The 25330-nt window shown below is 40.7% G+C and overlaps 2 protein-coding genes across 10 annotated transcripts in view; both read right to left on the bottom strand.

Annotated features, from left to right (window-relative positions):
- The window catches only part of LOC133481415 (N-alpha-acetyltransferase 80), a 12882-nt gene extending 6807 nt beyond the window's left edge, over positions 1–6075 (bottom strand). For 4 of the 7 annotated variants that reach the window (XM_061780786.1, XM_061780759.1, XM_061780750.1 and 1 more), the window contains exon 1: positions 5802–6075. Coding sequence is in view for 3 of the 7 variants with exons in the window: in XM_061780759.1 (XP_061636743.1) it covers positions 5802–5881 (80 nt within the window). In the remaining 4 variants the exon portion in view is untranslated. Of the gene's footprint in view, positions 1–5765 lie in introns of all 7 variants that reach the window. The other 3 variants (XM_061780797.1, XM_061780777.1, XM_061780805.1) reach the window with 2 other exon arrangements.
- Positions 6076–6208: 133 nt separating this feature from the next.
- The window catches only part of prkar2aa (protein kinase, cAMP-dependent, regulatory, type II, alpha A), a 64037-nt gene continuing 44915 nt past the window's right edge, over positions 6209–25330 (bottom strand). For all 3 annotated transcript variants that reach the window (XM_061780736.1, XM_061780729.1, XM_061780720.1), the window contains exons 6-11: positions 17625–17766; positions 12802–12903; positions 11981–12055; positions 11712–11777; positions 11055–11193; positions 6209–7398 (exon numbers count right to left, since the gene is read on the bottom strand). In XM_061780736.1, the coding sequence (XP_061636720.1) occupies positions 7274–7398; positions 11055–11193; positions 11712–11777; positions 11981–12055; positions 12802–12903; positions 17625–17766 (649 nt within the window). In that variant the 3' untranslated portion in view covers positions 6209–7273. The remainder of the gene's footprint in view (positions 7399–11054; positions 11194–11711; positions 11778–11980; positions 12056–12801; positions 12904–17624; positions 17767–25330) is intronic.

Here is a 25330-nt window from a genome sequence, read left to right as displayed (position 1 = left end):
CGTCTATATCCCAAACTACTGGTATTGCCAATATCAGCTTAAATTTTACTTTCAATACATTTGAATATGGTAGAAAAGTCCATTTATTTCAGAACTGATACATTATATGGATTCATTAAACATTTGGGAAAATACTTTTCAGAGGGAAAATTCCTAATTTTCACATTGAAAACTGTTTCTCGATTGTTTGTTACATAATATTCTAGTTTCTAGAGATGGTGAATTTTGGGTTTTTGTTTGCTGTAAGCTATAATCATCAATTATACACATCTTTAAATCATGATATATGTCACTGTGTGTAGGGCATTTTGATGAATTTCACTTTTTGAATTGAACTGACTAAATTAAGCTTTTGACACTATACTAAATTATTGAGAAGTACCTGGAGTGTACGCAAGATGAATGTTTCAGCATTTAATTGAGATCTTTGACCATCAGCTTAAGGTCCATGTACTAGTATACCCTTTGGCCTCACTAGTAAAACGCCTGTCTTACTACTTACTTTTTTTCCCCACTACAGGACTGCCTTCTGTTCCGCTCGTGTATACCATTTCTGCACATTACTAGGACAACTAATTTCACTGCCATTGACGGCTTTAGAAGTCAAATATCCATGTTAACTGGGAAGGCTGGCAGGTAATGAGTTAATGTGGATTTCACGGATATTGAATAAATGCTAAAACAACTGTTTGGAAAGCACTAGTGGAACGAGAGCACACCAGTAGAACGACTGTGTTTTAAGATGTTTTTTTCCCCCACTACTACTGGTCTGGCCTGTTAGTGTTACTAGCGTAGCACAGTAGTTTACTACGTAGTAAGGTTTGTGTACTAGAGGCCAAAAGTGACACTTGTAGGGTATGTTACTAAAATTTTCAAAATACCTGTATATCAAAATAGCATTGGATAGAGGGGTGGTACACAAATAAAATGAGCCCTAGTTTGTAAGAATTGGATAAGGATTCAGGATTTTATGCCACTTTCAAATTTTCTTGCCCAGAAAGCAATGTAAATCATTAGAAAATGTGTGACTGAAACCTTGACTCTTTGGTAGAAAATGCAAATCTTATTAGTTGTAAATGAGATGTTTTAACATGCTATTTTCAGAATTCTCAATGGCGTCCGCTCGAGCCATCTCATCTTCCGGATCCAACTGAGAGCAAGCGCATAGTCAGAACTTACTTAAAACTTAACAGAAAACAAGAACAATTACAGTTTTTTTTTCCCGTTCTATGAATTCTATGAATGTGTGATTTTCGACGGCAAAATAATGTTAATCTTTGTCAGAACCGCCAAAAAAATCTCATTTGAATTGAAAATTTAAAAAACGATGTGGTTAAGGGATTTCCCAACAACGTAATCTGAAAAGAAACAAGTATTACCTTGCGCGAAACTATGAGAGGACACAAATTTGGTGGACCTCGGCTAAATCCACGTGCCCGAAATCCGGCACAGCGCAACAGAAAAAGAATGGTGGCCGTTTTTCTGGATTTAGGAAAATACCATACGCTTACTTGTAAAAGCCATTCTACTAGTGCTCTGGATTGTCATACTAATAAGGACAAAGAGCCTACTATTTTATATACAGTGGAAACATGACTGACAGGTAAGTGTCTGTGGGGAGAGATGTCTCAAATGTATTTTACACAAATATGCCCGTGATTTACACGTGTTTTTCAAATCCACAAATATATACACAATTTACATGTGTTTAAATGTTGTGTGTACATTTATCATGATTTATCATATGTAAATATTAAATTCAGCTGGTGAATTGTTGAAAGTGCGTTCGTGGATCGGGAGGCACATGCATTTATTTTTTAGGCAAACGTAACGTAGTTTTTCAAGATATTCACACGCACACACAAATTGAGAATATTCACACGTGTCGAAAGGCCCGTCCCGCAATCCGCTAGGTGGCAGTGACGCTATCTCCGTTAATGACGACTGCATGTCGTTTTTAATGGGATTCCAAGTCTTGGGTCCGACACTGCTGGAACCCCCGGTAAACTGACCATGGCTGAAGAAGGTGGACAACCGGCAGCCCCGTCATTAGTAAGTAAAATAAAAAGAAATCGCTTTCTATATCTTCTTCTTCTTTCGGCTTGTCCCTTTAGGGGTCGCCACAGCATGTCATCCTTTGCCATGTAAGCCTATCTCCTGCATCCTCCACTCGAACACCAACTGCCCCCATGTCTTCCCACACGACATCCATCAACCTCTCTGGTCTTCCTCTAGCTCTATTGTCTGGCAGCTCCATCCTCATTATCCTTCTACCAATATACTCACTATTTCTCCTCTGGACGTGTCCAAACCATCGAAGTCTGCTCTCTCTAACTTTGTCTCCAAAACATCGAACCTTGGCTGTCCCTCTGATGAGCTCATTTCTAATTTTATCCAACCTGGTCACTCCGAGAGCAAACCTCAACATCTTCATTTCCGCCACATCCAGCTCTGCTTCCTGTTGTCTTTTCAGTGCCACTGACTCTAATCCGTACATCATGGCTGGCCTCACCACTGTTTTATAAACTTTGCCCTTCATCCTCGCAGAGACTCTTCTGTCACATAACACACCTGACACCTTCCTCCACCCGTTCCAACCTGCTTGGACCCGTTTCTTCACTTCCTGACCACACTCACCATTGCTCTGGACGGTTGACCCCAAGTATTTAAAGTCCTCCACCCTTGCTATCTCTTCTCCCTGTAGCCTCACTCTTCCCCCACCACCCCTCTCATTCATGCACATACATTCTGTCTTACTTCGGCTAATCTTCATTCCTCTGCTTACCAGTGCATGCCTCCATCTTTCTAACTGTTCCTCCACCTGCTCCCTGCTTTGACTGCAGATGACAATGTCATCTGCAAACATCATGGTCCACGGGGATTCCAGTCTAACCTCATCTGTCAACCTATCCATCACCACTGCAAACAGGAAGGGATTCAGGGCTGATCCCTGATGCAGTCCCACCTCCACCTTAAATTTGTCACACCAACACCGCATCTCACCACTGTTCTGCTGGCCTCGTACATGTCCTGTATTATTTTAACATAGTTTTCTGCCACTCCAGACTTCCGCACGCAGTACCACAGTTCCTCTCTGGGTGCTCTGTCATAGGCTTTCTCTAGATCTACAAAGACACAATGTAGCTCCTTCTGACCTTCTCTGTACTTTTCCATCAACATACTCAAGGCAAATAATGCATCTGCGGTACTCTTTCTAGGCATGAAACCATACTGTTGCTCGCAAATACTCACTTCTGTCCTGAGTCTAGCCTCCACTACTCTATCCCATAACTTCATTGTGTGGCTCATCAACTTTATTCTGCTATAGTTCCCACAGCTCTGCACATCACCACTGTTCTTAAAAATGGGCGCCAGCAAACTTTCCCTCCATTCCTTAGGCATCTTCTCACCCGCTAGATTTCTATTGAACAAGCTGGTCAAAAACTCCACAGCCACCTCTCCGAGATGCTTCTATACCTCCACAGGAATGTCCTCAGGACCCACTGCCTTTCCATTTTTCGTCCTCTTTAATGCCTTTCTAACTTCCCCCTTACTAATCATTGCCACTTCCTGGTCCACCACACTTGCCTCTTCTACTCTCCCTTCTCTCTCATTTTCCTCATTCATCAAGTTCTCAAAGTACGCTTTCCATCTATTTAGCCCACTACTGGCACCAGTCAACATATTTCCATCTCTATCCTTAATCACCCTAACCTGTTGCACATCCTTCCCATCTCTATCCCTCTGTCTGGCCAACTTGTGTAGATAATTTTATCCTTAGTGTCCAACCTGGCATACATGTCATCATGTTGGCCTTTCCCACCTCTATCTTTGCCCTATGTCGCATCTCAATGTATTCCTTTCGCCTCTCCTCGGTCCTCTCAGTGTCCCACTTCTTAGCTGACCTTTTTCCTTGTATGATTTCCTGTACTGTGAGGTTCCACCACCAAGTCTCCTTCTCTCCTTTCCTGCCAGAAGATACACCAAGTACTCTCCTGCCTGCTTCTCTGATCACCTTGGCTGCAGTGGTCCAGTCTTCTGGAAGCTCCTCCTGTCCACCGAGAGCCTGTCTCACCTCTTCCCGAAAAGCTGCACAACACTCGTCCTGTCTCAGCTTCCACCACATGGTTCTCTGCTCTGCCTTTGTCTTCTTAATCTTCCTCCCCACCACCAGAGTCATCTTACACACCACCATCCTATGCTGTCTAGCCACACTCTCCCCTACCACTACCTTAGAGTCGGTAACCTCCTTCAGATTACATCGTCTGCACAAGATGTAATCCATCTGAGTGCTTCTACCTCCGCTCTTGTAGGTTACCCTATGTTCCTGCCTCTTCTGGAAAAAAGTGTTCACTACAGCCATTTCCCTCCTTTTTGCAAAGTCTACCACTATCTGTCCCTCCAAGTTCCTTTCCTGGATGCCGTACTTATCCATCACTTCTTCATCACCCCTATTTCCTTCACCAACATGTCCATTACAATCTGCACCAATAACGACTCTCTCTCTGTCTGGGATGCTCAGAACTACTTCATCTAGCTCCTTCCAGAATTTCTCCTTCACCTCTCGGTCACATCCTACCTGTGGGGCATAGCTACAAATCACATTATACATAACACCCTCAAATTCAAGTTTCAGCCTAATCAGTCGATCTGATACTCTTTTCACCTCCAAGACATTCTTAGCCAACTTTTCTTATAAAATAACCCCGACTCCATTTCTCTTCCCATCTACACCATGGTTAAAAAATTTAAACCCTGCCCCTCAACATCTAGCCTTACTGCCTTTCCGCCTGGTCTCGTGGACACACAATATATCAACCTTTCTCCTAATCATCATGTCAACCAACTCCTGAGATTTTCCTGTCATAGTCCCAACATTCAAAGTCCCCACATTCAGTTCTAGGCTCTGTGCTTTCCTCTTCTCTTTCTGCCGAAGAACCCGCTTTCACATCTTCTTCGACTTCGACCCACAGTAGCTGAATTTCCACCGGCGCCCTGCAGGTTGACGGCGCCGGTGGAGGATGTTGTTAACCTGGGCCACGACCGATCCAGTATGGAATTCTTTGGATGAACGATCAGATTTGTTTGGCAAAGTTTTAAGCCGGATGCCCTTCCTGACGCAACCCTCTGCATTTATCCCGGTTTGGGACCCGCCTACAGTTTGTACTGGCTTGTGTCCCCCATAGGCCTGTATTTTACTGTGCCATAGGCTTGCATTAAATCGCCTTCCACATCTGTCAGCAAGATACAAAAATCAGCTCATTATTACAGTGCTTAAATAACACCAGTAGCTAGCTCGCAATCTATTTGATAGTCTATGCTCTCCACGGAGACAGCAACACTGCCGCCTAGCGGATGGAGGGACGAGTCTTCCCACATGTGTGAATATCTTGAAAACTGCGTTGTTTCTCTGAAAAATAAATGCGCGTGCCCGCTGATCCACGAACGCACCAACAATTCACCAGTGGAATTGAACATTCACAAATGATAAGTCATGATAAATGCACACATTAAAAAACGTGTAAATCCCGGTTACATTTGTCTAACTCAGTTTGAGACAAATCAAATCAAAGTGTCTACCCGTTGTTCCAGGAGAATTTGTCAGTCCTCAGCGTTCATTTGCGTACAACTCCAGAAAGTGACGATAGGCGAAGTTGCACGCTCAGCTGATCATGGTAACTTTCAGCTAAGGGTGTGAACGGCGTAACGAGCACAAGTTCCGAGTTAAATTTAGACATTTTCCTTACCAAGACAACACTACATACCTGTAGTTTATATACGTCCACTATAACGTTACCTACATTTTCAGTTTTGCGCTCAGTCGCCGGGAGGGTTCGCTCCTGAAACAGCTGAGCCTTATCAGCAGTTGGCTTAGTAGCATTACTAACGGATAACTGCTCCAGGATCAGCTTCATGGCGACAAACACTGCCGTCTCCAAAAGAAAGGGAAGGGAAATGCGTGGCTCGCGTGATCCACGTCTGCCACCATACGCGCAGGAGTGGTATTGCACCTACATGTGGTGTGGTATTGTATTGTACTGTATATAGTCCAAACCCAAACTAAAGTTCGGTTGGGACTATCAGTTGTGTTAAAAATATACCGATGCCTAACATGAATCAATTGAATTAATGCTTTCAACTTCAAAATGCCTTGATCCCAAAAACATCTACATCACAATAAAAACAGAACAATTACCATATGCAAAAACAGTTTTAACAAAAAGTTTGCTTTATTTTTCTTTTGTCTTTTTTGTTTTTTCATCCAGGACAACTCATTCAGATATTAGAGGAGAAATAAGCACTAATCATTTTTTATTAGCTTTTTTCCCCGTTTTTAGAGAGATGGATGAAATTATCAGTTGGTCAAAAAACCAAAAATTAATACATAACATACATTAATAATTAATTGAATACAATGAAGTGATGGTGTCAACGATAGAACAAAGTCCAAGAAATGGAGAATGTTATTGTTTTACCACTTCCTCTGTGGTACTGTAATAAACACCAGCACTAACTGAACTCAATCAACAACAGATGAAGAAATGGAGTGTCCTTAATTTGTTTTGAACCCTGACCTCTCAAGGAGGAAACACTTTTTTTAATATATATATTTAAATATTTTATCAAACCTTCTGTGTTTTTATGTTCATAAAAGTTTTCTAAAACTTGTCTTCATTACTTCTTTTTTTTTTTTGCATTTTCCTCAACATTTTTTTAAGTTTGTCAGCTCCATTTTGTGTTTTTGCAAATATGGTTTGTTTAGTTAAGTTTACCCCCTTCATGTGCGTGCGTGTCCTTGCGTGTCCTTGGCTGAGGCAACTCAGAGCTGTTAAAGCTAATGTGAAGTGAATGTGAATACTGCCATATAAAGCGTGAGTAGTGACGCGTTTCTGAAAACGTCAGGTATGTGTGAGCACGCATTCATTGTATGTCCTACCTCTGCTTTTACCTGCATACAGGTGAATGCAGCTAAGACACTGGTGCTGAAAGCTTGAAGCTTGTGTGGAGTGAAGAAAAAAACCAAAACAAAACAAGGTTATGGCCAACTGAGTGTGTGTGTGTGTGTGTCCGCACGTGTAGATTTATTAGAGAGTGCATGTGTAAGAGAATATCTAAGTGGTTGTGTCAGTGTATGTGCAAAAGAAAATTGTCTTTTATTCCTTTGCATGTGGGTCAAATACAATTTCTCATGTTTGGACAGTTTGGGTAAAGCTTATGATGTCGTGTGTGTGTGTGTGTGTAAATAGAAGGCACGCAGGGTGGAGTGGGAGGCTCAGTCTCTCAGGTCCATGCTCGAGCCGAAGAGGGCCACCAGCTGCTCCTCGTAGTGGGCGATGTTCCTCTTCATGATCTCTTTACAGGAGCCCAGGAGGCGCTCAAAGGCTTGCACGTCTATTACTGCAAGAAGGAGTGCATCATGTGTGCAAGTGTGAAGTCAACTCAGATGCTAAAATATCAAGACTAACCATTTCACTGATCTTATTTTGTTAGGATTAAATGAATTCAAAAACTTTGAAGGTATGAATTTGGGGAAATTAAATGGAATTAAAAAAATCATACTTAAGTGGTACCTTGACTTGGTCCAAAACAATTATTTAGTTACGTTTTAAATAAAAAATATCAACGTATTGTAAAATATAAAGAGAAAAACATAGGAGAATATAAATAAATAAAGCGGTTTCATAAAGTTGAATTAACCCAAAATTCTCACTCACACACACAGTAGTACATTTGTGTTGTCTGCTTTTAAGGAGCGTGGCCCAGTGTGTGATGTCGGGAGCTTAGTTGAGTGTCAGGATCCGCTCCATGCTAGTGTTTTCATTTTTTAATAGTGTTTGACTGAATTTTCAGGTTAAATAAACAGGTTAAAGTGCATCAGAGACTTTTGTTTTCGCTAAACTCAAGCAGTGGCATTATCTGAAGCTCGCTCATAACTTAAATATTGGCTCACAACAAAGAAAAATTCGACCAAGCAGCTACACATCACTCAAAAGGTAAGTTGGGCACTTGTAAGTCAACGTACCACTGTACTAGTTATTTTATCATTTATTCCTCAGCCTGACTGACAACTGCGGTTGTATGGGTAGTAAATTACTAGTAAATAGCCATTTGTTGGCAATATTACTGTACAAAGGAGGCGATGTGGTGGAGAGTCACAGTCCGCTGCATTATTGAGAACTCAAAAGCCACTTGATATTAGAATGACAACACCTAGCTCAATTTAGCAAGCATTTCATCACAAACACATTTAAGGAGGAGGGTGGTTCAAATAATGCATTGTACATTTATAAATTTAGAATTTATAATACTTTATTTACAAACCCAATTCCGATGAAGTTGGGACGTTGTGTAAAATGTAAAACAGAATACCGGTACAATGATTTTCCGAAAATTTTCAGCCTATATTCAATTGAATACACTACAAAGACAAGGTATCTAATGTTTCAAGTGATGAACATTAGTGTTTTTTTTGGTTGCAAATATTCTCTCATTTTGAATTTAATGCATGCAACACGTTCCCAAAAAGCTGGGACACCAGCAACAAAAAACTGGGAAAGTTGAGGAATGCTAAAATTGAAAAATGTAAACAGGTGGGTGTCATGATTAGGTATAAAAGGAGCATCCCTGAAAGGTTCGCAAGCTAGCATGGAACGATGTTCACACTTTGTGAACAGCTGCATGAGCAAATAGTCCAACAGTCTAAGAACAATGTTTCTCAACGTACAATTGTAGGGTATATTTCACCATCTACAGTCCATAATAGGCCTGTTACGCTAATTATATTGCTTTATCGTTTGATAAATATAATGGACATGATAGGTTTTCAGAACACGATAAATTGTCATTGTTGTGGTGACGCGACGTGCGGCTCACATAGTGAGCCAATGGAGTTGGACGGTTGTGTCATTAGCCGCCAGTGGGGTCATGGAACACTGGCGGACCATTACACTCTTGCCGGTGTTGCATGTGCAACGCCTACAATCAGACAACAGACACACTTAAGGGAAAGTTAACTGTTTGTTGTGTTAGCTAATGACTCGCCTGCCAGCTAACGAGTTAAGGCGCTAAACAGCTCGCTCCACCGTGGCAATGTCGTTTAAAACATCAGAGCTTCGCTCCGAGTTGTTGTGTGTTTAGTCCCCAATTAACACACACGGGGACGTTAACTGTTTATTCAGCATAACCTCAGTGGCACGTTATTCAGCCAATAGTTGACTACAGCGAACGTCAAGGTATATTTGATTGATAGGTGAAGGGGTCATCTTCAGCAGACCAACCACACAGAAGCCAGGTTTACATGGAGACGTTTTTGTCATTCTGATTGAAATAATTCCAATTGAAGATCTCTGGTCAACTGTTTATATGTGAGGGGATCTATTCCATTTGGGTGAATTCATGTGCGCTACTTGGAACAGCAGTCTGACATCATTTATCAAGATAGAGGTCCATCGTTTATTCAGCACAGTAGTTGGGATTGTTTTTTTAACAAACAAAACAAAATGCTTCTGATCCATTTGGCAAAAGGAATATTCCACCCGTGTGGAACCGAATGAAATTCCATTCAGATTCGGCCTACTTATTCCGATTGACGTGTTTATATGGAGCATTTTCATTCGGTTTGGGCTTCTAAACTGATTACAATTGGAATAGAAGGCTCAATGTAAATCAGGCTGGTATTGCAGCTCTATTTCTTCATTTCAAACCCAGGGGGATCCATATCACAGAGTAAAGGAAAAACAATTTAATAAAATTATAACAACAATAATATGAATAAAAAACAATACTGATTTAAGAGCAAAAAAATATATAATTATAAGGGCAGGCCTTATTTTTCGGGGACAGTATATAGTCTTAAAAAATTGTTATTGTGACAGGCCTAGTCTATAATACTGTATCATCAAATTCAGAGAATCTGGAAAAATCTCCGCATGTAAGCGGCAAGGCCAGAAACCAACACTGAATGCCTGTGAACTTTGATCCCTCAGGTGGCATTGCATTAAAAAAACGGCATTATAGCGCAAAGGATATTGCCACGTGACCTCAGGGACACTTCAGAAAACCATTGTCAGGTAAAATCTACATCCACAAATGCAAGCTAAAACTCTACCAAGCGAAGCAAAAGCCATATCTACACAAAACACAGAATCGCCGCCGACTTCTCTGGGCTCAAGCACATCGAAGATGCACTGACGTGAAGGGGAAAAGTGTGCTGTGATCTGAACAGTGCACATTTGTAATTGTTTTTAGAAATTAAGGATGTTGTAGCCAAAGAGGAAAAGGACCATCCAGATTGTTATGAGTGCAAAGTTCAAAAAGCCTACATCTGTGATGGTATGGGGATGTGTTAGTGCCCATGGCATGGGTAACTTGCACATCTGTGAAGGCACCATTAATACTGAAATGTGCATACAGGTTTTTGAGCAACATATGCTGCCATCCAAGCAATGACATTTTCAGGGACGTCCCTGCTTATTTCAGAAAGACAATGCCAAACCACATTCTGCACATTACAACAGCGTGGCCTTGTAGTGAAATAGTGCAAGTACGAGACTGGCCTACCAGCAGTCCAGACCTGTCTCCTATTGAAAATGTGTGGCACATTATGAAGCGCAAAATACAACAATGGAGACTGTTGAGCACCTGAAGTTGGACATCAAGCAAGAATGGGAAGAATTCCACCTACAAAGCTTCAACAAAAAGGTGATGTAACAAAGTGATAAACATGCCCTTGGCCGAGCTTTTTTGGAACGTGATACAGGAATAAAAATTCAAAATTAGTTAATATTTGCAGAAAAAGTTTATCAGTTTGAATATTAAATAGTGTTTTTAGTGTATTCAATGGAATATAGTTTGAAAAAGATTTGAAAATCATTGCATCCTCCCTTTATTTACATTTTACACAACATCCCAACTTCATTGGAATTGGGGTTTGTATATCCATTAGTTTAGAATGCATTTATGGAGTGTGTTATCCCTTGAAGGAAGAACAGCAACGGTTTAGGACAAGTGATCCTGACAAATAAAGGCAGATAAAGGTGTGTATTTGATCTTACCCAAACATTTGACACTGCCCACTGCATAGGCTGAGGCAGCCCGGGGCTTGTTAGTGACCAAAGCCAGCTCCCCGAAGTACTGACCCCTGCTACAGCGGGCTATCTCCACCTCCGCATTGTCTGCATGGTCCGCCTTCGTCTGCACGGTGTTAGAGGAGAGAAGAGGATTAAAGGTTAGCAACCAGCGAGCGTCGCGATTCCCTGTGCTGCTTGACAAAACCTTTTTAATGGGGAGTGTGGGCTGTCACTGTAAAAATTATCCATACAGAAACTACCTGGTAGACTAAGTTATTTTTTTGTATCTTTGCACAGTCTGAATATAATAAACCAATGGATTGAGATAGATTATACAATTTATACCACCAGATATTATGAGTCCTGAACGCACACATTTAGGCCATCTACTGAATTTTTGTCGTGCAACTATAATTCCATCAACTCTTTGGTTAAAAGAGAATCATAAACACTGCACATTGTATCAAAATTGTAGTTTTTTTTGGGAGGGGACCCATGTTGATATGGCACAAATGTGAAAATGTTTAAAATAAAATGGTAGACTTGCAATTGACTATAAATCTAGTATAGCCTGGTGGGAGACAATTATTCTTCAATATAAAATCAGGCAACTGAAGGCAGTCAAAACCAAAATCTGCTTACTTTACTCTTCATCATGATCTTGACATCTCCAGATTCTACTATGTAGAAGCAGTCAGCACTGTCTCCCTGTCAATAGAAGATAGTTAAGTTTATGACTTAAAAATTGGCAGTATCTTGGTCCTCATTCCATTTTAAGATACATTTATAGAAAATTTCTATAGTCTACAAACGCTCAGTTCAATGTCCTGGCCAAGATGTCTTGAAATAACTTATGATTGGTAAATGATGGTCATGCTCTGCCTGTACGAGTGCAAATGTGAGGGGCTTACCTGGGTGATGATGCGCTCACCATCTGAGAACTGCTTTGCCCCTAATACATCCACAATCTTCATCCTCTCTGTTGCCTGCACGGATTTAACGAGGGGGATGACGAGGGAGGAAAGATAAGAGAAATTGTGGGAATAGAATACTTTCACGCATGCAGACATGTCTCTCACAGGTGTTTCCAAGGTGGCAATAGCTCTGATGGCACCACTTATATACAAACCCTTGTCATTTGATGAAGGCAGAGGGATTAGGAAAACAGGGTATATGACTTTGATGATTTCAGCCTTCTTCTCTACCACCTTAGTTTGAATTTGTGACGTGTCAGTCGAAAGAAGGAACGGCAGCCACAATTTACATTTCAATAGTTATACTGATTTAAAAATAGACAGTTAACGTGACCATAATGTGACTGCCTAATAATTGACTTTTCTGTTGCTCCGATTAATGGCAGAGCCGTGCTTTTTTGATGCTGAAATGGATAGCGGCGCGTAGAGCTGACATGAGCTTGCAGGCTAGTTATTTTGTTTTGTCTCCCCCTTTAGAAGTGGTTACTACGCCACCAGGCAGACTTGTGATCCTCTCTGTACAACCATTAACACTACCCACTAAATTTATACTCCTTATTCGCAGGTTCTTCTGGATTGTGATTCATTTAAAAAAAAAATTTTTTTTAATTGAATAAAACCTAAACCATCTGGGGTATATCAGTCAGCCACTTTTCTGTCACTTGGAAGTACCCTGGCTCCTACTGTTTACAAACATTCTGTAAAGGTCGATCAACAGATTTCTTGATAGTCCACTCTCTCTCAAGCACTGAACTCACCTCCAGGGATTTGAGTAACGGCACAGACTCAATAAAAGACTCGTACATCTTTCGCTTCTTGGCATTGTTCTTCACAACGAGTCGACGAAATGTGGCACGATCCTAAGGGGGGGACAAAAAAAAAAATCTTAAATGGGTTCTCAAAGCATCTGATTTGTCGGCCACCCCCAGTTGCCCCACTTTCATGTTCAAGATCATCAAACAAATGCAAATATCCGAGAAGGATAACCCAAGTAAACAAAGTACAGTTTATAACAGGTGAATTTATTTACTAAGGGAAAAAAATGAAATCAAGCATTTTCTATAACTTGCAATGAGTCTTGCATATCTGTAAGGAGATATATGTTGGCCCACTCTTCATTGCAGAATTAATTCAGCAACAATGGAGGGTTTTCGGGCACGAACGCCCTTTTTAGGTCATGCCACAGCATTTTCACTTGGATTCATGTCCGGACTTTGATTAGGCCACTCCAAAACCTTGATTTTTATTTATTTATTTTCTTTTTTTCCCAAGCCATTCAGAAGTTGACTTTCTGGTGTGTTTTGGGTCGTAGTCCTGCTGCAGAACCCAAGTGCGCTTCAGCTTGAGGTCCCAAACTGATGACTGAACACTCTCCTTCAGGATTTTCTGGTGAAGACCAGAATTCATGGTTATATCAATCATAGCAAGACTGTTTTTATGTTGTTTTTCCAAAATGCTGTGTTAATTTTACACCAGATGTAACGACACACACACTTTCCAAAAGTTCAACTTTCTTCTCGTCAGTCCATAGAATATCCTCCCCAAAGTCTTGGGAATCAATCTTTTTTTTTTTTTTTTTTTTGCAAAAGACAAAGTTAAGTTTGTTTGTTTGTCAGCAGTAGTTTTTGCCTTGGAACTCCACCATAAATGCCATTTCCCCCCCAGTCTCTTTATCATTATTTAGTCATGAACACTGACCTTAACTGAGGAAAGGAAGGCTGCAGTTCTCTATATTTTGTCCTGTGTTCCTTTCTGACCTCCTGCATGAGTCATCACTGTGCTCTTGGGGTAGTTTTTGTAGGCCGGCCACTCCTGAGAAGGTTCACCAGTGTTCCATGTTTTCTCCATTTGTAGATAAAGTCTCACCGTGGTTCACTACAATCCTAAACCTTTAGGATGGCTTTAAAAACCTTTCCAAACTGGTAGTTGTCAATTACGTTATTTCTCATCTGATCTTTATTTTTATTTATTTTTTTAATCGTAGCATTTTGTTGTAGCTTTTTGAGATCTTTTGGCCGAGTTTATTAGATAGGCTCGATTTAAAGTGCAACCAAGCTCATTTTCGTGTTTTGTTTCCAAATACATTAAATATGTTTGACGGGCGGAAAACATCCAAAGACTGAGAAAATTATAGTACTGAATTGTTGAGATGAGAGATGGCTTTAAATTCTCTTTTTTTTCTTGATTTTGTTGGTGGGGCTAAAAACTAGCCCCGTGACATCGCGGAGCTTGTGCGTATATCCCACTATATAAAAACCACGTGCCCTTATTCCATTCAGTGACCATTCAGTAGAATTGCACTTCCTTGTTCATAAATAACTTCATCCAGTTCTACCATTATTTTGCCAATTGGCCAAGAAACTATGCCCACAACTTGAAAAATAACATCTTCGCTGAAGTGTACTGTGTTTTGTGTTATTTGGGCAACATATCTTGCCGTCTCGCACCCATGCATGTTGTGTTGTGAGGCAGCGGTAAAATGGAAGAGATCCGCAGCCCATTGCCAGCGGTTAGAGAAGCCACTGGAGGTTCAGCACAACAGCGTTCATGCCGGTAGCCTCACAGCCTTCTTCCCTCGGGCGAGGAGGACAAAATTCATTCAGGAGGGCCGGAGAGCGTCGTGTGGCTTTGGCCGCTTTTGGAGCACCATTCTGTGGCCACAGAAGCGCGTTGTCCGTGGAATTTCAAAGGGCGGAAATTGTCCTGGAGGCGCGGTTTATGGTCATTAGAGAGGCTGCTTCTCTGCAGCCCGTGAAAGCGTGTGATATCTCGCTCGCTGGAATGGAACTGTGAGCGAAGGAAGGTGGTACATGTATTTGGTTGACAGGCGAGGCGGGATTTTCAGAGCTCATAGCGACATGCCCACAGCGTCTACAAGCTGAAACAATGTCTCAATTCTTGACCATTTTGAAGCCTGTTTTCACATACTTTTAAATTTTTATATTCATTAAGTGATTCATTGTCAGGCTTGTTTACAAGACTCTTCTGTTATTTGTCAAGTTTACAAGTCTTTATTTATTCTGTTTGGTTGCACTTTAAGTGATTTCCTAATTGAACAGGTCTGGAGGTAATCAGGCTTGGGTGTGGTCAGTAAAAATTAACCAAAAGAAGTAATCAGCCACTCTTAATTCATGATTTAACAAAGGGGGCCTTACTTTTTCCACACAGGGCCAGGTAGCTTTGAATTAGGGCTGCACGATATTGGGACAAAAAGTAACATTGCGATTTTCTTTAAGCCTGCGATATATATTGCGATGTTAAAAAAATACAGGACAACAAACACGTAACGTGAAAACCAGCACATCTCTTTTTCCCTCTCTAGAAAAACTACAGCTGCTGGTCATATGATTAGAATATCATGAAAAGTTGATTTATTTCAGTAATTCCATTCAAAAAGTGAAACTTGTATAACGTATACATTCACACAGACTGACATATTTCAAGTGTTTATTTCTTTTAATGTTGATGATATCTGGCAACTAATGAAAACCCCAAATTGAGTATCTCAGAAAATTTTAATATTGTGGAGAGATGCAATATTGAAGACACCTGGTGTCACATTCTAATCAGCTACTTAACTCAAAACACCTGCAAAGGCCTTGAAATGGTCTCTCAGTATAATTTGTAGGCTACACAATCATGGGGAAGACTGCTGACCTGACAGTTGTACAAAAGACGACCATTGACACTTTGCACAAGGAGGGCAAGACACAAAAGGTCATTCCTAAAGCGGCTGGCTGTTCAGAGCTCTGTGTTCAAGCACATTAATAGAGAGGTGAAGGGAAGGAAAATATGTGGTAGCAAAAAGTGTACAAGCAATAGGCATAACCGTACACTGGAGAGGATTGTAGAAAAAAAAAAAAAAAAAAAAAAAAACATTCCAAAATACGGGGAGATTCACAAAGAGTGGACTGCAGCTGGAGTCAGTGCTTCAAGAACCACCACGCACAGACATATGCAAGGCATGGGTTTCAGCTGTCGCATTCCTTGTGTGAAGCCACTCTTGAACAAGAGAGAGCGTCAGAAGCGTCTCGCCTGGGCGAAAGAAAAAAAGGACTGGACTGCTACTGAGTGGTCCAAAGTTATGTTCTTTGATCAAAGTAAATTTTCCTTGTCCTTTGGAAATCAAGGTCCCAGAGTCTGGAGGAAGAGAGGAGGTCACAGAATCCATGTTGCTTGAGGTCGAGTGTAAAGTTTCCACAGTCAGTGATGATTTGGGGTGCTATGACATGTGCCGGTGTTGGTCCACTGTGTTTCCTTAGCTCCAAGGTCAACGCAGCAGTCTACCAGGAAGTTTTAGAGCACTTCATGCTTCCTGCTGCTGAGCAACTTTATAGAAACACAGATTTCATTTTCCAACAGGACTTGGCACCTGCACACAGTACCAAAGCTACCAGTACCTGGTTTAAGGACCATGGTATCCCTGTTCATTGCTGCAGAATTCAGGCAAAAGGGGCCCAACTAAGTATTGAGTGCTGTACATGCTTATACTTTTCAGTTGGCCAACATTTCGAGAAATATTTTTTTGTATCGGGCTTAATCAAATTTTCTGAGATACTGAATTTGGAATTTTCATTAGTTGTCAGTTATAAACATCACAATTAAAAGAAAAACATTTGAAATATATCAGTCTGTGTGTAATGAATGAATATAATTACTTTTTCACTTTTTGAATGGAATTACTGAAATAACTCAACTTTTACATGATATTCTAATTATATGACCAGCACCTGTATGTTCAGGAGAGAACAAAAGTATACAGAGTCATTTTTATTAAGTCTATGTGTATTTAAATGCACTGTAGTGTTGAGCAATCGTCCGGCCAGACAAGTTAGAATCATTTTTCATGCCCAGTTATACTGTTGAGTCATTAGCAAATCCCTAACACTATTATTTTTTTAAATCAATCTGGTATTTTACATCTATGTTTTAACATATCTATTCAAATTTCTATTTAAGTGTATGAGTTGAAGCAAATCACAGTGTACACCTGAAGTCCCCCCCCCCAGTGTAATCGGTTATGACATGGATTCGTTTGTCTCATCCTAAAGAGAGATACAGTAATTGTTTACCATGTCCTCATTAATAGTTTTCATACAAAAAAATAAGTACATAACACACTGGGCTGCTCCATGTGTGTTGTTTGATCAGCTAAAATTTACCGTAACATTGGTGCTAATCTTATTAGCACGTCCAACCAGGTCCCTCTGCTGGTCACTTATGAATATTACAGTTGATTGACTGCATATCAATACACCAGCATTGCACAGAACACGGTGATGTGACTATTACACACACTTACATTGCAATGGCGATGCTCAAATGATATATTGTGCAGCCGTAATTTGATTTTTTTCCCTTAACAAAATCAACATTTAAAAAAGCAATTTATGTTTACTTGGGATATGTCTATGTCTGATATTTCCATTTGTTTGATGATCTAAAAGTGGGGAAACTATGCAAAAACATAAGAATTTGAGAAGTGGGCCAATACTTTTTCACGGCACTGCTAAGTGACATCAACAGTTTTATATCTACAAACGCTTCAGGTTTGATTGATTGCGTATTTCAATGCTCTTACCAGCCCCCATAGCGACCCCTCCTGGGTGGCGATGATGGTAGCTGCACGTGGTGTGTTGTACATGAGTGCCAGCTCCCCGAAGCTGCCCTTATTGTCATACTGACCCACGCATGTTCCTGATACCACAATGTCATACACGCCTCTGAAGATTGAGAAATCAAACAAGAGAAACCTTAAATCAGTCCATGCACAGTAAAACAATGTGATTAATTTAATTCAGGCAAAAGTTCAAGTGAAAAGTATTGCCCCTCAGACCTGTTGCTAGAGTTGTAAAAAGCACAAATTTGAGAAATTATCATAGTTCTGTAGATCATTTCATTAGCTAGCAGTTTCAAAAAAGACCAACATTTTACTAACCCGCACAGTATTGCTCAAGCCCAACTTATCTGACATTTTAACACTACTTGAACACAGGAGAACATTCAACTCAGTTGGCTGAGGATCACGTGCTGTTCCCAGGGTCAAATCTAAAAATGTCAGTTGGCTTGCATGGTGATTAATAAAAACATTCCACAGCACACAATCACTGACTGATTGTGAGTGTGAGAGGGCCCAATTATAGAATTTAGTTGTGCTTTAAGGCAGAGCATCTACCCATATTCACGTCTGTAGTTTAGTATCATATTACTCATCAAAGCGGAAGTAAAGCCAGGAAGTCAAAACTTCCCCTTATATTGTAAATGCCCATGTCTTCTTTGTCTGATGCAGGTGACTTAAATCTAATAAGAATTACTTTAAAAAATACTTTTGAAATACTGCATCGTAAGCCGCCAGTGTGCAGATTAATTTTCGCCTATTAAATGGCCTCGGAAAAGTACTCCGTCGGCTGTCGCGTCGCAGACACTCTGGTAGCTAGCTGCTAGCCGCCAACAGTGGCGAGCTAACACCGTATTCTACCAATGAATTAAGGATGTAATAAATTTAGCATTATTAATTAGTGATTGAACATGATTTCGGGATGGTGTTGTGTTGATGTTGGTGGCAACAGTATCTTCTTCTTCTTGCAGCCTGATGGGGGGGCACAAGCCAGTGCAAACTGTAGGCCTGTCCCAAGCCCGGATAAATGCAGAGGGTTGCGTCAGGAAGGGCATCTTGCTCAAATCTTTGTCAAACAAATATGAACATTCATCCAAACAATTACATACCGGATCGGTCATGGCCTGGGTTTTAACAACGTCCGCGACCACCCCCATTAACCTGTAGGGCGCTGGTGTAAATTCAGCTACTTTGGGTCGAAGACAAAGTAGAGGTGGAAGGCAGGTTCTTAGGCAGAAAGAAAAGAGGAAAGCACAGAGTCTAGAACTGAATGTGGGGACTATGACAGGAAAAGTTCAGTAGTTGGTTGCCATGATGTTTAGGAGAAAGGTTGATCTTTTGTGTGTCCAGGACTGCAGGTGGAAAGAGAGTAAGGCTAGAACCTTAGGAGCTGGGTTCTGATTATGTTACCATGGTGTAGATGGGGGAAACATGGAGTAGGGGTTATTTTAAAGGAAGAGTGAGCCAAGAATGTCTTGAAGGTGAAAAGAGTGTCAGATCGAGTGATGATGCAGAAAACCTTAAATTGAGAGTGTTATGTATAATCTAATTAGTGGCTCTCCCCCACAGGTAGGACGTGACCCAGACATAGAGAGAGTTGTGATTGGTGCAGATTGTAATGGACATGTTGGTGAAGGAAACAGGGGTAATGAAGAAGTAAAATTTCTTCCAGAAGAGGCAGGAACATAGGGTGACCTACACGAGCGGAGGTAGAAGCACGCAGGTGGATTACATCTTGTGCAGACAAAGTAATCTGAAGGAGGTTACTGACTCTAAGGTAGTGGGTAGGGAAGAGTGTGGCTAGAAAGCATAGGATGGTGGTGAGGAGGAAGAAGACGAAGGCAGAGCAGAGAACCAAGTGGTGGAAGCTGAGAAAGGAAGAGTGTTGTGTGGCTTTTCAAGATGAGGTGAGACAGTCTCTTGGTGGACAGGAGGATCATCTAAAAGACTGGACCACTCCAGCCAAGGTGATCAGAGAGACAGGCAGGAGAGTACTTGTATCTTCTGGTAGGAAAGAGGAGGAAATCATACAAGGAAAGAGCTTAGCAAAGAAGAAGTGGGATACAGAGGACCAAGGAGAAGAGAAGCAGGGCGAAGGTAGAGGTGGCAAAGGCCAAACAAGAGGCATATAATAATATGTATATCAGGTTGGACATTAAAGAAAGGGAGAAAGAAAGAAGAAAATAACGAAGGAGTGGCTTCAGAACAACTCCGTGACTGTTCTTGAATGGCCCAGCCAGAGCCCTGATTTAAACCCAATTGAGCATCTCTGGAGAGACCTGAAAATGGCTGTCCACCAACATTCACCATCCAACCTGACAAAACTGGAGAGGATCTGCAAGGAGGAATGGCAGAGGATCCCCAACTCCAGGTGTGAAAAATCTGTTGCATCATTCCCAAAAAGACTCATGCTGTATTAGCTCAAAAGGGTGCTTCTACTAAATACTGAGCAAAGGGTCTGAGTACTTATGGCTGTGTGATATTTCAGTTTTTCTTTTTTAAGAAATTTGCAAAAAAATTCAACAATTACGTTCTTTTCTGTGAATATGGGGTGCTGTGTGTACATTGAGGAAAAAATGAACTTAAATGATTTTATCAAATTGCTGCAATATGACCTACCTACTGTATGTGCATGAATAAGAGGGGTGGAGGAGGAAGAGTGAGGCTACAGGGAGAAGCGATAGCAAGGGTGGAGGACTTTAAATACTTGGGGTCAACAGTCCAGAGCAATGGTGAGTGTGGCAAGGAAGTGAAGAAACAGGTTGACAGGTTGGGAATGGGTGGAGGAAGGTGTCAGGTGTGTTATGTAACAGAATAGTCTCTGCTAGAACGAAGGGCCAAGTTTATGATGGTGAGGCCAGCCATGATGTACGGACTAGAGACAGTGGCACTGAAGAGGTAACAGGAAGCCTAGCTGGAGGTGGCGGAAATGAAGATTCTCTCTCGGAGTGACTAGGTTGGACAGGCATAGATCATTTTAAACTTGAGACTATGTGAGCCCTGGTATGCACACGTCATTGAAACACATCTTACAAATTCTGCCCTGGTAATCAAACATATGAGCACAACTGTGTAATGTTCTCTCGTTTACTAAATAAAAGTAAGGCTGCCTTCCACAATAAGCGCAGGTAAATAAAAAGAGAATGTTATACGTGTTCACATAAAGTCCAGAACTTAAGAAAAATAAAGTTTGAGTTTCCCCTTTTCTGTTTGGCATCTTGACACAACAGTGAAGTCTCAAACAATTTTACATATTTTAACAAATCTTAACAACTGAACCGTTTTACAGGTTATGTTTGTTCAAAACCTTTATTTTGTTTCATAATGGCGTTTTACATATACGCACTTTTAACAAGTGCTCCCAGTAGGAACTTCTCTGAGAAGTTTAAACAAAAATGACGCTGACGGTTCCATTTTTAGCACCGTTTTTTCCAAACGTTTCATGTTAGGGTTAATGTTTAATTCTTATTCCACAAGACAATATTATTCTGCATACCATGTTTAGACTCGTGGTAGAGCTGGGCGATATGGTATTATATATATATTGTGGGGACAATAGAAAATGTCTATCATGCCATTTCTCCTCATCATTTTCATTTCTATCATCATTTATCCAATTTTCAAGCAAGCATTTTCAAAACGTATGCTGTAGGGCTGAAACAGGTCCTTAATTCAAGCACCAAGATTTGAAAAAAATGCTGAGGATACCTCAGAGAACGTTTTTTTAAAATTTGCAAAACTTAAAGGACGTAGGCATGGGCTACCTTTAATGTGGCAGTACGCTTCCGTAACCGAAGCAAGGGAAGAAAGACACAGACGTGTGATATATATTTTTAAGGTTTACAGTGAATAACACCTATTTCTGAGCGGTCAGCTTGCTCTCAAAACAAAGATTAAACAATAAAAGTCTCATAATTTGACAAAAAGAGCATGGATGGATAACAGAAATGAAAGCTGCACGCAGGCAGATACAAACAGAAAGGCAATCGCTGATTGGTCAAAAGTCAGTCGGCGCTCATGGCGGGCATCGAACAGATGACAAAATGCAACATGCCAGGCCATGTACGGTAGAAAAGTGGGCGAAAAGCGTGGCTTCGTTTTACTGTCAAAGAGGGTGCTGTTGATGAGATGCATTGTTCCCTTTGTCGCCAGCACGCAAATCAAATTAAATATTGATAAAATTAGTCGCAGAAGTTTGTGGAAGGTGTTGCAGGAAGCGGGGTAAAGAAAACTAATGTTGACAAACGCACAAGAAGGCAGTAAATGTGGATATAAATCCTGCAACATTATCCGAAATCGACAAAACTACTATTGGACGGGCATTGAGCCATGCCTAACAGCGATAATGATTGGGTAAGTAAATTCAATCGGTGATGTGTTGTATCATGGTACTACTGTAATTTTTCATGTATAATGCGCAATTTTTTCCCACAAATATCTTCAAACGTCAATAGTGCATATTACACAAAGTTAGAAAATTCCTTCACAATGAAATGACATCTACGAGTAGATATGTGTTTTACAAACCCAATTCCAATGAAGTTGGGATGTTGTGTTAAACATAAATAAAAACAGAATACAATGATTTTCAAATCATGTTCAACCTATATTTAATTGAATACACTATAAAGACAAGATATTTAATGTTCAAACTGATGAACTTGATTGTTTTTAGCAAATAATCTAACTTAGAATTTTATGGCTGCAACGCGTTCCAAAAAGCTGGGACAGGTGGCAAAAAAGACTGAGAAAGTTGAGGAATGCTCATTAAACACCTGGTTTGGAACATCCCACAGTTGAACAGGCTAATTGGGAACAGGTGGGTGCCATGATTGGGTATGAAAGGAGCTTCCCTGAATTGCTCAGTCATTCACAAGCAAAGATGGGGCGAGGTTCACCTCTTTGTGAACAAGTGCGTGAGAAAATAGACGAACAGTTTAAGGACAATGTTCCTCAACGTACAATTGTAAGGAATTTAGGGATTTCATCATCTACGGTCCATAATATCATCAAAAGGTTCAGAGAATCTGGAGAATTCACTGCATATAAGCGGCAAGGCCGAAAACATTGAATCAATGTGTAAAGGATACCACCACATGGGCTCAGGAACACTTCAGAAAACCAATGTCAGTAAATACAGTTCGGCGCTACATCCATAAGTGCAACTTGAAACTCTACTATGCAAAGCAAAAGCCATTTATCAACAACACCCAGAAACGCCGCCGGCTTCTCTGCCCGAGCTCATCTAAGATGGACTGATGCAAAGTGGAAAAGTGTTCTGTGGTCCGACGAGTCCACATTTCAAATTGTTATTGGAAATTGTGGACGTCGTGTCCTCTGGGCCAAAGAGGAAAAGAACCATCCGGACTGTTATGAACGCAAAGTTAAAAAGCCAGCATCTGTGATGGTATGGGGCTGTGTTAGTGCCAATGGCATGGGTAACTTACACACCTGTGAAGGCACCATTAATGCTGAAAGGTACATACAGATTTTGGAGAAACATATGCTGCCATCTAAGCAACGTCTTTTTCATGGACGCCCCTGCTTATTTCACCAAGACAATGCCAAACCACATTCTGCACGTGTTACAATAGTGTGGCTTCATAGTAAAAGAGTGCGGGTACGAGACTGGCCTGCCTGCAGTCCAGACCTGTCTCCCATTGAAAATGTGTGGGTCATTATGAAGCGTAAAATACGACAACGGAGACCCCGGACTGTTGAACAGCTGAAGCTGTACATCAAACAAGAATGGCAAAGAATTTCACCTACAAAGCTTCAACAATTAGTGTCCTCAGTTCCCAAACGTTTATTGAATGTCGTTAAAAGATAAGGTGATGTAACACAGTGGTAAACATGACCCTGTCCCAGCTTTTTTGGAATGTGTTGCAGCCATAAAATTCCAAGTTCATGATTATTTGCTAAAAACAATAAAGTTTATCAGTTTGAACATTAAATATATTGTCTTTGTAATGTATTCAATTCAATATAGGTTGAACATGATTTGCAAATCATTGTATTCTATTTTTATTTATGTTTAACACAATGTCCCAACTTCATTGGAATTGGGGTTGTAGAAGAGCCATGAATTATTTTTAAATCTTGTGATTTATTAATTTACACAATTTAAAATGTTATAATTCATCTACTCTTATACTGTGTGTCAGTATTAAGGTTACCCTGGTGTTTAGTTTTAAGACTGCGGCTTTGTGGAGGTATTTTCCACCTCCCACATGACCATTTGCATGACAGCCAGCTTGCACAACATACTGAAAGGTAGAGAGGTCATGTGCCCGGATAACGCGTTCAGTCCTGGTGCAAGATACAAAAAAAACCCAATAATAATAATTGTTAAGACAACAAAATCTGCAGAGGGCAGATAAACACGCATAAGCTTGACTAACATTCACATGATTACAACTATTTATGGTATAGCGGACTAACTCATATAAAATAGCATTTTAACAACTATACAATAGCGCTAAGCACGCTGGGAAATCTGATAGCGAGCCGCCATGTTTTGATATCGTCATTGTTGACGTCATCGTGGTGGCTTTCTGTCGGAGGATGTCCCACCGTGCCAACGTGGAGTGATGATGATGAAAATAAAAACATGATGTGCAGTCCAGAACTTCTTGGAGTATTAAGAATATTTGTCTTATTCATAGTCAGCTGGTCTAAATTCATAAACGCACATCCATGAGAACGTACTAGATTATGTTGCATGCTAAAATGGTAGTTGCTGCAGTGAAGTTGCACAACGTAAAGGCTGTTTTTTGCCGTTTTTTAATTAATGCATTTTTGATACAAGAAATGTCATGTTTAAACTGAAAGCACTTTATATTTTATTTTTTATGTGTGTTTGAAATGGCCTCACATTAAATGTAGACAAAGACAAATGTAGACAAGAAAATACACTTTGCTTTGCATGCACAATGTGAATTTAAGAAAATAGCAGTTGATTAGCTAAAAAAGGAAACTAATTGGTCATTCATCATTAGGGGAAATATCTTATTTTGTCTCGTGTATTCATAAGTGCTCTTAATGCAGCCCTATGGGGGGCACAAGCCAATGCAAACTGTAGGCCGGTCCCAAGCCCGGATAAATGCAGAGGGTTGCGTCAAGAAGGGCATCTGGCTTAAAACTTTGCCAAACAAATATGAGCGTTCAATCAAAGAATTCCATACCAGATCGGTCGTAGCCCGGGTTAACAACGTCTGCCACCGGCGCCGTCAACCTACAGGGCGCCGGTGGAAATTCAGCTAACTGTGGGTCGAAGTCAAAGAAGAGGTGGAAAGCGGGTTCTTCGGCAGAAAGAGAAGAGGAAAGCACAGAGCCTAGAACTGAATGTGGGGACTATGACAGGAAAATCTCAGGAGTTGGTTGACATGATGATTAGGAGAAAGGTTGATATATTGTGTGTCCAGGAGACCAGGTGGAAAGGCAGTAAGGCAAGACGTTTAGGGTCAGGGTTTAAATTTTTTTACCATAAATGTAGATGTGTAGATGGGAAGAGAAATGGAGTCGGGGTTATTTTAAAAGAGAAGTTGGCTAAGAATGTCTTGGAGGTGAAAAGAGTATCAGATCGAGTGATGAGGCTGAAACTTGAACTTGAGGGTGTTATGTATAATGTGATTCGTAGCTATGCCCCACAGGTAGGCTGTGACCGAGAG

The sequence above is a fragment of the Phyllopteryx taeniolatus genome, chromosome 1 (assembly GCF_024500385.1).
Source record: "Phyllopteryx taeniolatus isolate TA_2022b chromosome 1, UOR_Ptae_1.2, whole genome shotgun sequence".
NCBI lineage: Eukaryota > Metazoa > Chordata > Actinopteri > Syngnathiformes > Syngnathidae > Phyllopteryx > Phyllopteryx taeniolatus.
Note: the sequence above shows the minus strand (reverse complement) of the source record. Positions and strands in the feature narration are given on the sequence as shown.